The sequence below is a fragment of the Coenobita brevimanus genome, chromosome 57 (genome assembly GCF_032717465.1).
Source record: "Coenobita brevimanus isolate Jiangsu-jjx chromosome 57, ASM3271746v2, whole genome shotgun sequence".
NCBI lineage: Eukaryota > Metazoa > Arthropoda > Malacostraca > Decapoda > Coenobitidae > Coenobita > Coenobita brevimanus.
Window position 1 is genome coordinate 25,523,550 of NC_137010.1, and position 15,931 is coordinate 25,539,480.

The 15,931-nt window shown below is 40.9% G+C and overlaps 1 protein-coding gene across 1 annotated transcript; it reads right to left on the reverse strand.

Moving 5' to 3' along the window:
- Positions 1-1,875: 1,875 nt before the first annotated feature.
- Positions 1,876-15,448, reverse strand: LOC145401940 (techylectin-5B-like). The gene is made up of 5 exons (XM_080274047.1): positions 14,999-15,448; positions 12,228-12,368; positions 10,605-10,717; positions 9,386-9,550; positions 1,876-2,479 (listed from the first exon to the last, which is right to left on the reverse strand). The coding sequence occupies exons 1-5, from the start codon at positions 15,446-15,448 to the stop codon at positions 2,119-2,121; spliced, it is 1,230 nt and encodes a 409-aa protein (XP_080130173.1). The 3' UTR covers positions 1,876-2,118.
- Between the last annotated feature and the right edge of the window lie 483 nt (positions 15,449-15,931).

Below are 15,931 nucleotides of genomic sequence, written 5' to 3' on the forward strand. Positions count from 1 at the left end.
ATTGAAATTCATGCATCCACGACTATGTATTCAAATTGTTGAGTCACCCAGTTCCCTTAGGTGAAAGCAAGCCGAGAGTAGTTAAGTTAATGAAGACAGGTAGTTAGGTTAATGATTTCTGCTATATCACATCATTTAGTTCAGCAATAACTAGAACAGGTCAGTGGTTTAGTTATGAGTAATGTAGATTATTGTGCAAACTAAGGTATAACTATGTTAGTGATTTCAGTTGCGATCCTATCATTTATTGTGTGGTAGCTAAAGACATTAGTGTTTTTATTGTAAGTGGTGGTGAAACGATTATTTACAGCGTTATATATAAATTCTGTATTAAGTACAGTAGTGAGGCTTTGTATTTGCAATATTGATTTTTTTCAGTTACAAGAATATCATTCATTCTGAAGTTGCCATAACATGTCTGTTTATTGTTCAGGATAATGAAATGATCATTATCATTCTTATCTGTATTTGGTAATGAAGAGGGGTATGGCCATGATTTCGGTTAATTACATTATGCTTCATTTATTCAGTTGTAGCATAATGACACATAGGTTTAAATGTCTTTTTATTATTACTAATAATGAAACGAGTATTGTTATTACTATATATAATATTTGTATTAGGTAGTGAGCACATGTAGATATATTTATTATCTCAGTTACAAGTACAGTATATGGCATCATTTATACTGACGTAATTATGAAAGGAAATACCTTTGTTTATTGCATCTTTTTAACCCCCTGAGCACACTTAAGCCCCTCCTCTTTTCTTCCTATCATCCCCCCCCCTTTTCTCCTATATCTTATATTGTGAGGAATATATTTTATCTCTGTTAAGTGAAAGTAGCTAGAGGTTACGTGAGATGCTTCGTACTGTCTCCTCTTCCTCTCTTTCTCCCTCTTTCCGCTTTTTTAAGGTATGAGGGAAATATTCATCATGGTGATGAGGTAAAGAGAGAGAAAGGGGTGTGGATTCATTACTATGTCACGAATCTAGTCCAGATCAGTCTATCTCCAGCTTCAGCAACGAATATACGGTCAAGGACAGAGTTCAGCAACAGTTTCACAGCGTCTGTAGTACTTTACATTTACGGCATGTCCGTCACTTTCTTCCCTGACGCAGTGACGCGTCAAGGAGAATCTCTCAGTTTAGGACTGTTACCCAGCAGAGAAAAGTGAACAGTAGAAAAGATGAAATATGAATCATTCTTATAGCACCGACTGTACTGCCTTCCTATTAACAGATATGAAGCACATCACTTCTAATTTTGCTTGCTGGCAACAAGTGAGATTTGATAATGTGCGACAGAGTTGATTTCGCAAATTCTGACTTCAGCTAACGCATTCTTTTAGGTCTGTTTCATCTCTTGACCGGTCCAAGTGATATCTTTCCTGCGACACATGTATTATTACTGTCTATTTTATAACATTCATATTTCCATCTCTGGTCACCTCAGAAGAGTCCCTGTTCTCGATAATTTTCTTTTTACAAAATCGGAGAGCTACTATATTGCCTCCGTTTCTTTCTTCTTTCTTCCAAACGCTTTTTCAGCTTGACGCCTTTTCTTTATTTCTTCACAAATTCGCTTCAGACTTGGCACAGTTGTTTCTTGGACCAAGAGCCCCAAACATTTTTGTTTTAAAATAATTATTTGAACAACGTTGAACCACATAAACACGTAAAATTTAAGATCTTAGCGTTTTGTTATGTTCATTACTCATCATGGCAATTTGCACAGAAGCATGTCAGTGTAATGTAACTGTGTGGACACCATCTTTCCCTGGGAATGTTGCCAATCTCGGTATAGGGCTGTATGCTCAATCTTAATCTAACGATACTGATCATTTCGTATTTCCTTCTCCTCATCTTTCATATTATGTCACCGTCTCGAATCCCTCCCAGTTATTGATTTTTTAATGTTGATTTGGCAGTCTCTCTCAACCTCATACTAGTATGAGTCTATTATGGATTTTATGAAATTCGGTTTCACTTCCACATCCTTAGTCTCCATCTTTTGTCTTAATCATCCTGTCACATTGAATTAAATTTACTTCTGCTCTCTCTCCACCTCATGTTACTCCTGTCACTGATTCTGTGCTTTATTTCACCTCCACATCCTCACTCTGCATCCCTGGGCTGAGGAATGAACCTGTATCGATAGCTTGAGGGTCTGATCATCATAGTGGCGTCATCGAGAATTAATGCCTGTCCAGCCTGCAGCCTCACCCACCTCAGCACCCTCTCCCCCCGGTGGGTGGTGGGGGTGGCCAGGGGGGCGGTCAGGGTGGAGTACACGCAGCTGCTGTACCACCACCCACCCATGTACTCCTCGGCGCAGTTACCGTCCTGCCAGGCGTCTCTATCGCGGTCCACGGTGCTGAACGGTCGGCCTTGGTGCTCGTGGTGCAACGCGTCGGTTGATACGTTGCCGGAGAAGCCTCGTAGGATTAGGGCGAACCCACGGCCCTCACTATCCACCCTGGAAGAATGAAGTAGTTTAAACATCATTATCATCAACCCTTATTATCAACCTGAAAGACGAAGTGAGGTCCATCATCATCATCAGCATCGTCGTCCTGACTGATGGGGTATGGCTAGTAGAATTCTCATCATTATTCATACTCTGTTTCCTTTCTTGCTAGATGGGGTGTGGTTAGTAAAGTTTTCTAGGAGTGAATTAGAAGAGCTTGGTATTCAGACGTAGCTTTAACTATGGGAATTATTAACAGTACATGCATATAAGAGCCTTCAGACCCTGCCATGTATTCAGATGGTCAGAGGAGCGTCTGATGCAAGTACTCAATGTGAGGAGACCTGTGGATGTAGGGTTAGACTATGCGACGAATCTAGTCATGGAGACCAAAGATCTGAAATTTGGATAATAATGGATAGTGATCTAGGCTGATTTTCAAGTGTGAGTCAAGAAAATTCCAGATAAACAAGAAAATTATTCTTTAATGAGGCCACACTGGACGTTGCAGTGTAACTTTGGTGTTATATGTAGATAGATAGACAGATAGGTTGATAAATAGATATAAAGTATTGATAGCAGTTCCTTAGGGAGTGTTGAGAGATTAATGACAAATAGTTGACTTTGGAAGGTGTCCTGGTGAGGATAATTTAAAAAAACAAAAAAAATGCTGTACTTGGCATCAGAAAGCTTGACAGCAAATACATGCCCTCTCTGCCTCCACGTAAGGAATTGTTATAATTATTAATTAGCTTCGCTTCATTTTCCCTTGGTTTCGGATATTTGCGAATAATAATAATAAGCAGAAAGTCACAGATGTCAGAGGTGAGTGCAAGGAGAAGGCGTGGTTTTGCTGCCAAATCGCAGGTACGAATTATCTTTAGGAAAGCAGTGACTCTAGGTGTATTTAAGTAAAGTATTTAAAGTGATCAAGAGGTTTAATGAACCAAACGATGGCAGAGTGTTAAAAATTAGCAGACTGGATGGAGCCCACACTAATTATATTTTAAAAAAAATCAGTTTCTAGAAGAAGATAGGAAGAAACTAATTTTTAAAAAACGGATTCGGCGTCTTAGTTATGTGGTTTGTGGGGCTTCGATTGCGTTCCAAGAATAGGCTGTATAAATATATGAATGGAATAGTTAGGTATAAGACTCATCCCAGACACTAAGCCTTTCGGAACAGAGTTATATTACGATTATATTTTTTTCCAGGCTCCTGTTCTGTAGTACGTTTTCCCTTCGTCTGTTCCTGTTACATTACCAAACAATTTTATTCTCTATTGAGTGGCATTGATTCTCACTTTTTCCTGCCAGTTTCTGCTTAAGGGTTTGGTGGATGGGAGAGAGCCTTCTTTTATGCTGTTCATTTCTTATTCTTGTCTCTTCAAATTCTTACACATGAGCTGCCTTGTATGGTCCAACCAGCCAATTGCAGTTGTCATATCATCTCTAATTACGGGTGTTAAAAATAAGTCGAGAAAGCAAAATGATGTCCCACGGAGAGAGAGAGAAAGAGAGAGAGAGGGAGAGGGAGAGGGAGAGAGAGAGAGAGAGAGAGAGTTTTGCAGATACATTGGTCACATACATCTCACGGTCCTTAATAAGTGCACCGGAGTTAGTATTTATAGGGATTACTTACTCTCTAATTACAGAAGTTAAAGCATACGATAGCGGAGGAGAGAGAGAGAGAGAGAGAGAGAGAGAGAGAGAAAAGGTGGAGAAGAGTGGGAGGGAGAAGAGAATAGAGAGAGAGAGAGAGAGAGAGAGAGAGAGAGAGAGAGAGAGTGAAGGTGGAGAAGAGTGGGAGGGAGAAGAGAATAAAGAGAGAGAGAGAGAGAGACAGACAGACAGACAGACAGATAGACAGAGACAGAGACAGAGGGAGAGAGAGAGAGAGAGAGAGAGAGAGAAGAGAAAAGGTGGAGAAGAGCGGGAGGGCGAAGAAAAGAGAATAAAAAGGAAGGAGGAAGATGTAGAAGAACAGAGAAAGTGCAGAAAGTGAAAGGAAAAACAGGGAGGAAGAGAAAAGAGATCACGTGAATAAAAAAATGGAGGAGGAGGAGGAGGAGAAGGAGAAAGAGGAAGAAGAGGAGGAGGAGGAAAAAGAGGAGGAAGAGGAAGAGGGGAAGGAACCACACCACTATCACAAGTCTCTTGTAAATTAACTAAATGGTTACTTATTGACAGAGTTAGGGAAGTAACAGAAGAATTAGTTGGAGAAGAACAGGGAGCCTTTAGGAAGGGAAGAGGTTGTGTAGATCAGATATTCATTCTTAGATCTTTAGTGGAAAAGTGTCTAGAGAAGGGAAAGAAGTTGTATGCGGCCTTCATGGATTTGGAGAAAGCATATGGCAGGGTGGATAGACAAGGATTGTGGAAAGTATTAAGAATATGTGGAGTACATGGGAACTTGTTGTATGCTGTGAAGAGTATGTATGAGGGTGCTAAGGCTGGAGTGCGTGCGGATAGTGAACTGAGTGAGTTTTTCCATCTGAAGGTTGAGTTGCAACAGGGATGTGTCATGTCTCCATGGTTGTTCAATCTGTACCTGGATGGGGTTATAAAAGAGATACAAGGCAGAGCTGTGGATGTTGGAGTGGCCCTAATGAGAGAGGGCAGCGTTTGGAAACTCCCTGTACTGTTGTTTTGCAGATGATACTGTGTTGTTAAGTGAAGACGAAGGGGAGCTGCAAGGCTTGGTGGATGAGTTTGAGAGAGTGTATAAGAAACGGAATTTAAAGGTGAATGTAAGGAAGAGTAAAGTTATGGTCTTCGAGAGAGGTGAAGTCAGTGAATGTACAGTGAGGCTGGATGATGAGGAAATAGAAAATGCGTGTACGTTTAAGAACTTCAGTAATGTGATGAGTAAGGATGGAAGTTTGGAGGGTGAAGTGCTTGAAAGGCTGCAACAGGGAAGAAGGGTTGCTGGTTCCTTGAAGGCAGTGATAAGAAACAGGGAAGTGAGCAGGGAAGTGAAAAAGTTTCTACATGACAGTATTATGATACCAACTCTGATTTAAGGAAGTGAAGCTTGGACGTTCTTGGAGGGACACAAGTCAAGAGCGAGAGCAGTGGAAATGAGTTATTTGAGAGGAGCCTTTTCACATGGAGAGACAGGCTGACAAATGAGGATATAAAGGAGCGTTGTGGTGTGGATGTGGATGTGATAGGAAGCATTAGGAGAAACACACTGAGGTGGTTTGGCCACGTGGAGAGGATGGAGAGTTAGAGGCTGATGAGGAGAGTGTATGTGAGTGAGGTGGAGGGGGAGAGAGAGAGGGGAAGGCCAAGGATGAGATGGAGGAATGGACTGGAGAAAGAGAAAGGGGTGTGTGAATTGGGAGCAAGGCAGTGAAATGGCGGGGGACACGGTGACGTGGATGCGATTTGCTTGTGGCCACCCCGTATAAGGGATTAAGCCGTCTGGCAATAGATAGATGGATACATAGATAGATAGTTTGGTGGTAGCAAGCAGAAAGCCAGCGTATCCGTCGACCGCATACCTGAGTCGCACTGGCGTAACTGTTCAAAACTACATTCCTGCGTGAACACATTAGCAACACATTAGTTCAGCGGTCAGGTTAGGCCAGTTCAGATGCTGTTATATCCATTCTTTTAATTCATACCAGCCATGTTCACACTCACTCAGAGCAATGGAGGTCTATTAATGTCAAACTAAGATGCAGTCAGGTCAGTCATAGTCTGTTATGGTCAGTTTAGGGTTTTCTCTGTTCTTTGGAGCGATTCATTGCTTATTTAGATCCCTCACTTGCAGTCCGATTGTCAGATCAGTCCCGACCCATGCATGGCCAGCCAAGGCTACTCATGTCCACTGTGAGCCAGATAGGTAGTCAGGTTCAGCAGTGCTACTCAGAATATAGAGGACCCCTCACATCCATTTAGGCTCTGGCAGTCATTTCGGGACAGTTTAGGAAAATTCAGGTCCACTCAGTCCCAACCAGGTCGTGTAGGTTCCATTGGTTCTTCATATCTACGAACCTTCTGCCAGGTCTGTCCAGATCAGCACAGTGCCAGTCAGATCAGTTAGGTACATTCAGAGTCTGCGCCTCGAATCGGGCTCTATCAGATCACGTCAGGTTCAGCCACATCCATGCAGCTCAGGTTAAATCCATTCTGGTCATTCTACTTTATAAGTCCTATTCAGGCCCTAGTCAGTTCAGGACCATTTCTTTCAGAATGTCAGATCATTTCAAGTTCAGATCAGTTCAGAGCAAGTTTGATTCAGTTAATGCATATGAAGGTGTGCGCCAAAAATGCGGACCTAACAATGATATAGTTTTTTTTTAGATATTCTGGTCATTCAGTTGCATTTAGGTTCATTTAGTTGAATCTGGCAATGCCTGTGGAGGAATAGTAACAATAATAATAATAATAATAATAATAACAACAACAACAACAAAAACGAAACTGTAAAATTGTCCAAAGACAATTTTGATACAGGAAAACATCTCACAGCCGTTGCCTACTAGAAGCCAAAATATAATGGGACCTTGAGGTCAATGTCACAAATCTTTTGCATGTCACCTTAGGTCATCACAGTCTAGAAGTCCACCAATTTTGGTGACTCTAGCTTTAATCCCCCCATGGAAAATTAGGTGACATCCGGAATAGCCAGAAAAGTCCCAATTTTTTACCCCGAGCGACTTCAGAGAATAATCAACCGACTGGAACCATATTCCTGTTCGCACTGCGATCGCCTTAAGGCTATATTGTAGTAAAACTGCAGCTTCCTAACTTGAGTGGTTCTTGAAACAGCGTGACTGACCCATTATTCTGTGTTCTGGATAATAGCTGGAGATCCGGTCGACGGATTGCCACCATAATTGGCCAAAAGAAGCGGACAATTGTCCAGGTTGACCAAGTTTGAAAACTCTGGGTCAAATAGCCTAGCCTTTGAAATATCGCAGCTTTTAAATAAGTAAGATTAGTAATAATATTGACAAAAATAAGAAAACTTCCCACAGGGATGTGGGAAGTTTCAATGATCAGCCATGGTGGGTAGTGATTTTTGAAGTGGATCAATTCAGGTCTTTCAGGACTCAGTGCGGTGAGCAGTCAGGAGGGAGATGTATACCTTGTGAATATCAGCGCTGTAGGTCGGTTGCAAGTCGAGGCAGTATTTTTTTCGGGAAGGGGTTGGGGAAGGGTTGGAAGAAGTGGATTGGATGGCCTGGGATGTTGGCGTGTGGTGAACCATGCCAGGGGAAATATATGTAGTGAAGAGGTAGGCCAGTAGGATGAAAGGCAAAGGTGGGTGAGCAGAAAACTGGTGTTGCAAGTAGGATAGGAAAAGATGATGGTGAGGGGCGGTGCAGGGTAGAACGAGTATACCCTATGAAGATGGGTGTTGTGTGAGGGTGGCATTAAAACTGAGAAGGTGTAAGTCACAGCTTCCTTTTAGAAATTCGATTTATGGGGGGAGGGGATGTGGAAAAAGGGAGGGGTAGGTGGAAAGGAGTGGGCAGGAAGTGGTGTTGTGACAGATGGTCTGGCATGGCAGGGAAATATACCCTGTGAAGTTTAGCAGTGTAGGTTGCCTAGTGTGAACATAAAATAGTTTATTGTCACCTACCTACCGAGGCGATAATATACTAGCCTGTGTGTGTGTGTGTGTGTGTGTGTGTGTGTGTGTGTGTGTGTGTGTGTGTGTGTGTGTGTCTGGCTATTACCAATATATCCTAAAATTAAGTGGGCAGATTATATCCAGACATTGTGGACAGTATCCCGGGATATATGGTTTATTTGTTAATAATTTCGGAGATGTCGTGATGATATGCCACTGATTGCCAGAGGATTATGCAAGAAAAAAATACAGTCTAAACTTTTTCTCTCAGCTTGCCAATATTCACCATTTTCTGTTGTTTCCACAACGAAGAGAAAGGCTATTTAAAGGGTAACTATTTAAAATTCTTCAAAGGCCTGTAATACTCAGTGACCTATACCAACATAATACCCCCAACTTCAGGCTTCTGAATGCTAGCGTGATATTTAATTTAGGGGGGAGGGGTAAACTTCGAAATCCTAAGACCTTTTTTTCGATTTTGACGAAGCTGCGATGATGTGCCTCCGATTGCCAGAGGATTACTGATCTAGTTTTTTAGCGATGGTGGACGATACGCATGCGTGGGCGAATGCATTGACTTTTATTTCAAAACCTTATCCATGCAGACGGACAAGAAGAAAGTCAGCACACGTCACTCTCAAATTCCAAGCGTCCACGATGCAGGTAAAAAAAAAAAAAAATCATCGTGCCGAATGATTAAGAGAGAGAGAGAGAAAGCAGAAACTGAAGGAGAAGAAAAGAGAGGCTGGGAGACGAGGGAGAAGATAAAATAGTAAGTGCGTGCTAACTCTCAAGACAGGAGGGAGGAGGACAAAGGAAAAGAAAAGAAGAGAGAATTGAATGTCCTGCGTCAGCAGATTGAGATTGACAGACAGACAGACAGATTGAGAGTCGATAGCACTGTCTTCATAGTAACAACAATTTTTATTATTAGTGACTGTAATATGAATGGTAATAATACTTTGCCACACCAGCACTTACAGCTCTGACACACACACACACACACACACACACACACACACACACACACACACACGCACACCGCTCGTTGGTGCAGTGGTAACGTTCTCGCTTGCCATCTGGTAGACGGGAGTTCGCGCCTCGCTCAGGTTGCGAAAAGTTTCACTGACGAAGTGGGTGGTTACTGTCCCCCTTGAGCAAGGGGATGGGTGTGTGCGTGTGTGAAGGTCACAGCCTTGCCCTTAGATCGGACTATATGAGCTCTCAGCTCCCTTCCGGGAGGGTAAAAGCTGACAATCACGACCATCAAGTGATCCTGACCGACCCGGTGAATTACACATACACGCACACACACACACACACACATACCTGAAAGTATCGTAATCAGCCTCATAATAGCCGTGCTCAATGTCGTGCATGAATATCTTGAGTTGGTATGGCTGGCGGTACGTGAGGGCGTGTAGGTAGGTAAGGCCGTACCACCACTCACCCTCTCCTGGTACACCGAAGCCTGTGCGGTACTCATCCCAGGTTCTGTAGAATGGTGCATAGAGTTAAAAAAAAAAAAAAAAATTAATAACCACACAGACTTTACAGTTCTTTGTATGTGCTCTGCCCCTAATGTAAACAGACAGCAGTCTGCCTGATTTCAGCAACTGAACTGAGAGAGAGAGAGAGAGAGAGAGAGAGAGAGACAGACAGACAGACAGACAGACAGACAGACAGAGACAGAGACAGACAGACAGACAGACATAGACAGAAATGTGTGTGTGTGTGTGTGTGTGTGTGTGAGAGAGAGAGAGAGAGAGAGAGAGAGATTGGATGAATGGAAAGAGACAGAGAGGATGGACACGTAGGAGACAAGTGAAGGACTAATGAGAGACTGGTAAGGATTAACAAGAGACCGACAGAGGCTAAATGACAAGTAGGGAATGATAAGAGATGAGCAAGGATTATTAAGAGACTTGACTGTTATGAGAGGTGGGGACTAAGAAGAGACAGGTGGGAACTAATATGAGACGATTGGGGACTATTAAGAGACAGATTGGAACTAATATGAGACGAATGGTGACTAATAAGAGATATGTGGGGACTGACATAAATGAAGACCAAAAAGAGACAGGTGGGGACTACTATAGTACAGATGAGGACTAATGGAAGACAGGTGGAAATAGACAAGGGGACCAGCAGAAGACAGAGTGAGGGACGGGGATGCTGGGCTGTTTCTGTCTCCCTGCTGTGAAGAAGATTGCTCGGACAGGTTGAGATAATAATAATAATAATAATAATAACGGCAACAACAAACTAATCTTAGATATTGTCGGGTATTAGTAATGATTTTTTAGTTTTATTACTATTATTATTATTATTATTATTATTATTATTATTATTATTATTATTATTTACAACAGAAAAATCCTGCATGTGTTTAACATATTTTTTACTTCTAAATCTAAAACATTTAAAATAAAACTTTAAAGCAAAACAAAGAATTATAAATCAAAACCCGCAATTATCATTGAAGTGGTTTCAGTCAGTGTTCAGTAATTATGTACAATTACCTTAGTGACCCTGATGGTAATATTACCTATTGAAATCAACGATTCCCCAAGAGGTATTCCGACGTCGTAGTATCACCGTCCAGCCGCCAGGATCAGTGTCTGAAGTAGAGGTCATCTCGCAGTACACGGCCACTGGGGTCTGACAGGAAGGGCAACGGAAACAGGAGCGTTAGATGAACAAGGTATTTAGACACGATAATAACGGTAAATATAGTACATGTTCATTGTTGCGTTTATGAGACTGAGCCACGTCTCAACTCGAATGTTAAGCCGTGACTGGATGAACATAGGAAGGCCACAGATTAAAAAATGTAGGGTACCGTACTTTTCTGCTGTTTGAGTTTCTTCACTAGATTCAGTACTGCATTTTGTATGCTATGGAGTAATTCGTTTATTCCCAGTGGTGCCATGAAATTGATAAAGATCCACAAGGCTAAATATGAAAAGTAACTAAAATAGAGAGAGCTGTGGCAATGTTTTCCCGGCAGTATTATCAGGCAGTCAGGTGCAAGGGAGGTGAAGCATTTTCGCCAGAGAACTTGAACCAGATTATAAACGTGGTGAGAACCCCTTCAGCCCGAGGACGACTTTTGCATTTTTATCCTCGCTATTTAGGAACGATTTCAGTACGCTTGGGAGAGACTTTTTAATACGGTGAGGTTTGATATAGCTTCATTATTTCTTAAATGAAACAGTCAGATATTAGTAAGAATGCAGTGAAAACGGCACCCTTGGGCTACGAGAGTTAAGTGGACTGACTACCTTGTATATTTATAGCGGCCATTAAGGGAAAATCAGGAGGAAATTAGTTGGTGTATATTACAGGTCGACATCATAAATTTTTTACCTCACCTTCACTTTAAAATTATTCATGTTTATAATAATCTCTCTCTCTCTCTCTCTCTCTCTCTCTCTCTCTCTCTCTCTCTCTCTCTCTCTCTCTCTCTCTCAACGATATATATATATATATATATATATATATATATATATATATATATACAGACATAGAAAGATAGCTAGATAGATAGGGTAGATAGATAGTCTTAAATGTATCTGTTTGTCCTGCTATCTCCTTTTTTATCGTTCTATCTGTTTTAAATATTAGTCTGTCTACCAATCTCCCCACCTGATACTCTTCCCATTCAACTACCTACCAACCCAAATACCATCTAATAAACCTACCCTCCAAGTTGCTAAACCATGTACTCACCAACCTACTACTGCTGTCAGTTACCTCCTAATATATTCACTCGCTTACATATCCATTCACCTACCCAAATACCCGGATACCCAGATACCTACCCACCAAGTGCCCTTTAGACTTACAACTATTCACCCATCCCTGACCTACCCACACACCCACTCAGTAATCCATGTACCTACATACTAATCTACCCATCTACCTACGCACCTCTTAATATATCCAACCAGTCATCTCCTCAAGTGTTCACCTGTCCAACTGCATACAGGCAGACCAACCCACTTATCATCCACCTGTCCAAGTACTATCCTGTTAATTTTTCCACCATTTTACTTAACCATGGAGCCACCTATGCATCTACTCACTCAGGTACTCACCTACCACTCTAAGCACTCACCTACTATTCTTAATCAGATGTCCCCCCCACCTCCCACCCACACGCACCCACCTTAGCATCCATGGTGGGGTATGTGGTGAAGACCCCTGATGGTGCGTCTTTGTTGTGGTAGTGGTGGTCTGAACAGTCCCTTGGCAGGAACACTGGGATGTCCCTCAGCTGGGATATGGCACTACGCAGCTCCTGTACAGACTGGTGGGTACCTATTAGTTATTCTTATCATCATCAACTCACTTGATGTAGAGCAACTTACTTCTTTTTTCACCTTTATCGTTTTTTTGATGTATCTTCCTTCCATTCCTCCTTTTTCTCCCAAATTTTCTGGTACTACCAGTCTTTCCGTTTCAGGCGACTCTGCACTGAGTGACAAGCCTAATAGTTTCCTGTAACTGAGGGCATGTCAAGTAGTCCTTTACTGATTTATTATGCTTATTTTGTTTAATTATTATAACTGATAATTACCCCTAGATCTGTTTCTTACACCTGTAAATTACCGTACTCTTATAACTGTTACGTATTCTTAAATTTTAATTCTCTTTTAATTGAGGTATTCATAGCTGTGCTATACTTGATTGCTCTTACACCTGGTAATTACTCGCGTAATAATTACTTTGGATTGTTCATTATTCATTCACCTGTTAATTACACACCTATTAATTAATCACACTTGTTAATTATTAATTCACCTGTTACTTATTCATTCACCTGTTATTTACTTCTGCACCTGTTATTTACTCTTTACACCTGGTAATTATTCAGTCACCAGCTAATTACTCCTACACCTGTTAATTATTTATTCACCTATTACATACACTTACATTTGTTAATTTCTCCGACACGTGTAAATTACTCTTCCTCCATTTTATTCATACCTTTTTATTGTTCTCACTCTTGCTGATGACTGTTCCACGTATTTATTACTCATGTTAATCACTCACACCTGTTAATTATTCTTACGCCTGTCCATTACTCTTACACATGTTAATTACTCAAACACAGGTTAATTTTTCATACCTACATAGTACATACCTATACCTTTCCGGATGTCCATGTTAGCCTGAAAGTTTTAATTGTTCAAAGATGAGATCGTCCGAAGAAAACAAAAATGAAATTAAGAAATTGTTACGCCGAACGGACTTATTAAAGTTACCCTTTTCTGTTGCTGTCAACTGGTCATCATCATCATTATCGTCGTCGTCGTCGTCACCCTAGTTCTTTATCACATTCCCACATAAAGATATATGTAGTATCTAGAAACCAGGAGATAGAAGGTATGAAGTAGGAGAACTATCAGTAGCATGCCCAGTGAAACAGACCACACGACCGTTCCCTCATCGTTGAATCCTCAGGAGTAATGGCTACATTTCGTACACTAAATTCTTTATGCTAACATTTGTGTATTTTTCTCCACAGATGCTCGTCGCATGCACGTGCCAAACAGCGCCACTCCGTTAATACTTAGAATAAAAGAGAGATGCCAGACCCGCGTCTTGTCCCATCTTCAAACAAGTCGATTCCCTGTCAGTTCCATAGCCACATCAGCTTCCATGCCTCCCTGACACATACATTTACCATAATCATCCACCTCCTTCATGGCCAACCACACTTCTTCCCACCTTCAGACTTATACATCTATTGTTCATATCCGTAATTACAACTGCCCTGTCATTCTCCCCACCATCTGCAAAACTTAGACCAAACACCTGTCCAAGAACCTGAAATAATGAAAGCAATATTTTCTAGAAAATAATTCTCTCTCTCTCTCTCTCTCTCTCTCTCTCTCTCTCTCTCTCTCTCTCTCTCTCTCTCTCTCTCTCTCTGTATACTCTGCATATATATATATATATATATATATATATATATATATAGATAGATAGATAGATAGATATAGATATAGATATATAGATATAGATACACACACGCTTACACACATTTATATGTGTATCTCACTTATCCAGAGAGAACCCTCTTAGTAAAGAGAGTTACAAAAATGCAAATCAAATCTTTAAAAAATATATATTTTAAACATTTCTGGGAAAATTTAAAAACGTTCCTGCGATGAACTTTTTCCAGGCGATCAGTAGGATGCAAGATTATATAACTTGCCTGGGAAATGGCCCAATCATCGCTTAGATATTACCCAGGGTGCACGGAGAGAGAGAGAGAGAGAGAGAGAGAGAGAGTAACAATCTAGTCTCTAATTCTATCTTCATGTTTTAGTGTCTGAGATTTTCATTGTGTCTGCCTATCTCTCTATCTTTCTGTCCGTCTGTCTGCCTGTCTTGCTAATATCCCTGTCTGTCAGCAACCGCTATAAGTTTATTTGATTCAGTCATCCAGGCTATTCTTTTCAGTTAACCATTTAACCCAGTTAATCTTATGCATACATTCCTGCTGTCTGCAGATGATTTTATAAAGATTACAAGATATTTAACGAACTGGAGGGTTTAGTGTACCTTTCATTTACCCCCCTCAATGAACAAGGCTTCAGGACGATGGTCTGGAGAAAAAAAAAAAAAAAAAAAAAACGAACTGAACAAGTTTAAGAAAAACTTAGCGCAGTGAGAGGATTAAGGCAACTTAAACTTATAGACAAATATACATGTACTTTGTGTGTAGAGAGAGAGAGAGAGAGAGAGAGAGAGAGAGAGAGAGAGAGATTAATTTTATTAAAGTTTCCTCATTTATTTGTGTAAATTTTTCTTGGTTTAATGAAAAACACGTGTAATTTATTGTCACTTAGAAGGAAAATCTACTAAAGCAATATTTATATGTAACAAATAGTGAGTAAAACTTTGATCTAGTGTATGAATGTGATTTACCTCGTTATCCAGTGCTTCGGCCTGACTTGTTTCATTCGCGTTTTGTTCTGCTTCCACGTGCGTTTTGTTTACATACGCCGCACAAGTCGTGACGTCATCAATTATGTCATCGAAGGAGGAAACCGCATTGCTGATGTTTCTTATTCTGTTCTCGACATTACTGATAATGTCCGTGTTATTTGTTGCGATTTGCGCTAGGCTAGAGACATCCTCCCTTACTCTAGCCTCAGAGGACGTTAGTTTACGTTCGATTTTGCCCTCAATCTCATGTTTGAGGGCAGCCAAGGTTTGGTTGAGTCTCTCCTCCAAACTCTCCATCCTCGCTTTCAGTTTGTCTATCTCGACTTGCGTTTGACTGAAGAACTGGTCAAACCTGCCCTTCAGAGTCCTGTCAAGTTCCTCAGGGATTCTGTCTAGCTTGTCCCATATGGGCTTGAGTGGGTCCTCCATGGAGATGATGTTAACGTGGTCTGTTTTTTCTTTGCCAGTCGTAGCTTGGAAGAAAATGGGGAGCAGAAAGAAAATGGTCGTCGTCTTTGTTGGGAGGCGAGTTCTTGAGATCGTGTATATTTTCATTTTTGCTGTTTATTTTATAGTGGTCGTATGTTTATTCATCAGTATATATATTTTTTGTGGATGCTGTAGCACTATTATCTTGTAAATATTTTTCTACTGATACTGGTATAGTTGTTATGAGAGAGAGAGAGAGAGAGAGAGAGAGAGAGAGAGAAACAGTAACCTGCTTTTTAACTCTCAGATACTTTGATTATTTTCTTGCGTCTTTTATCTAATTTGTTCTTGGCAAGACTTCTGAAATTTTATCATTTCAAGACTAACCTTTTGCTGTTTGCCCTCACTGTATATGTTTATTTCTTTATTTCTTCTTCCTATGTTTTCCTCTCTCCCTTGTTCTCTTTCTTCCTTTAACTTTCC

Excerpts from the sequence above, each read along its gene's own strand:
- LOC145401940 (XM_080274047.1), bottom strand. The coding sequence starts at position 15,448 with ATGGAGGACCCACTCAAGCCCATATGGGACAAGCTAGACAGAATCCCT. Across the intron at positions 10,718-12,227 it reads ACCCCACCATGGATGCTAAG|ACCCCAGTGGCCGTGTACTG; the intron begins GTGGGTGCGTGT and ends CCTTCCTGTCAG. Across the intron at positions 9,551-10,604 it reads GGAATCGTTGATTTCAATAG|AACCTGGGATGAGTACCGCA; the intron begins GTAATATTACCA and ends ACCATTCTACAG.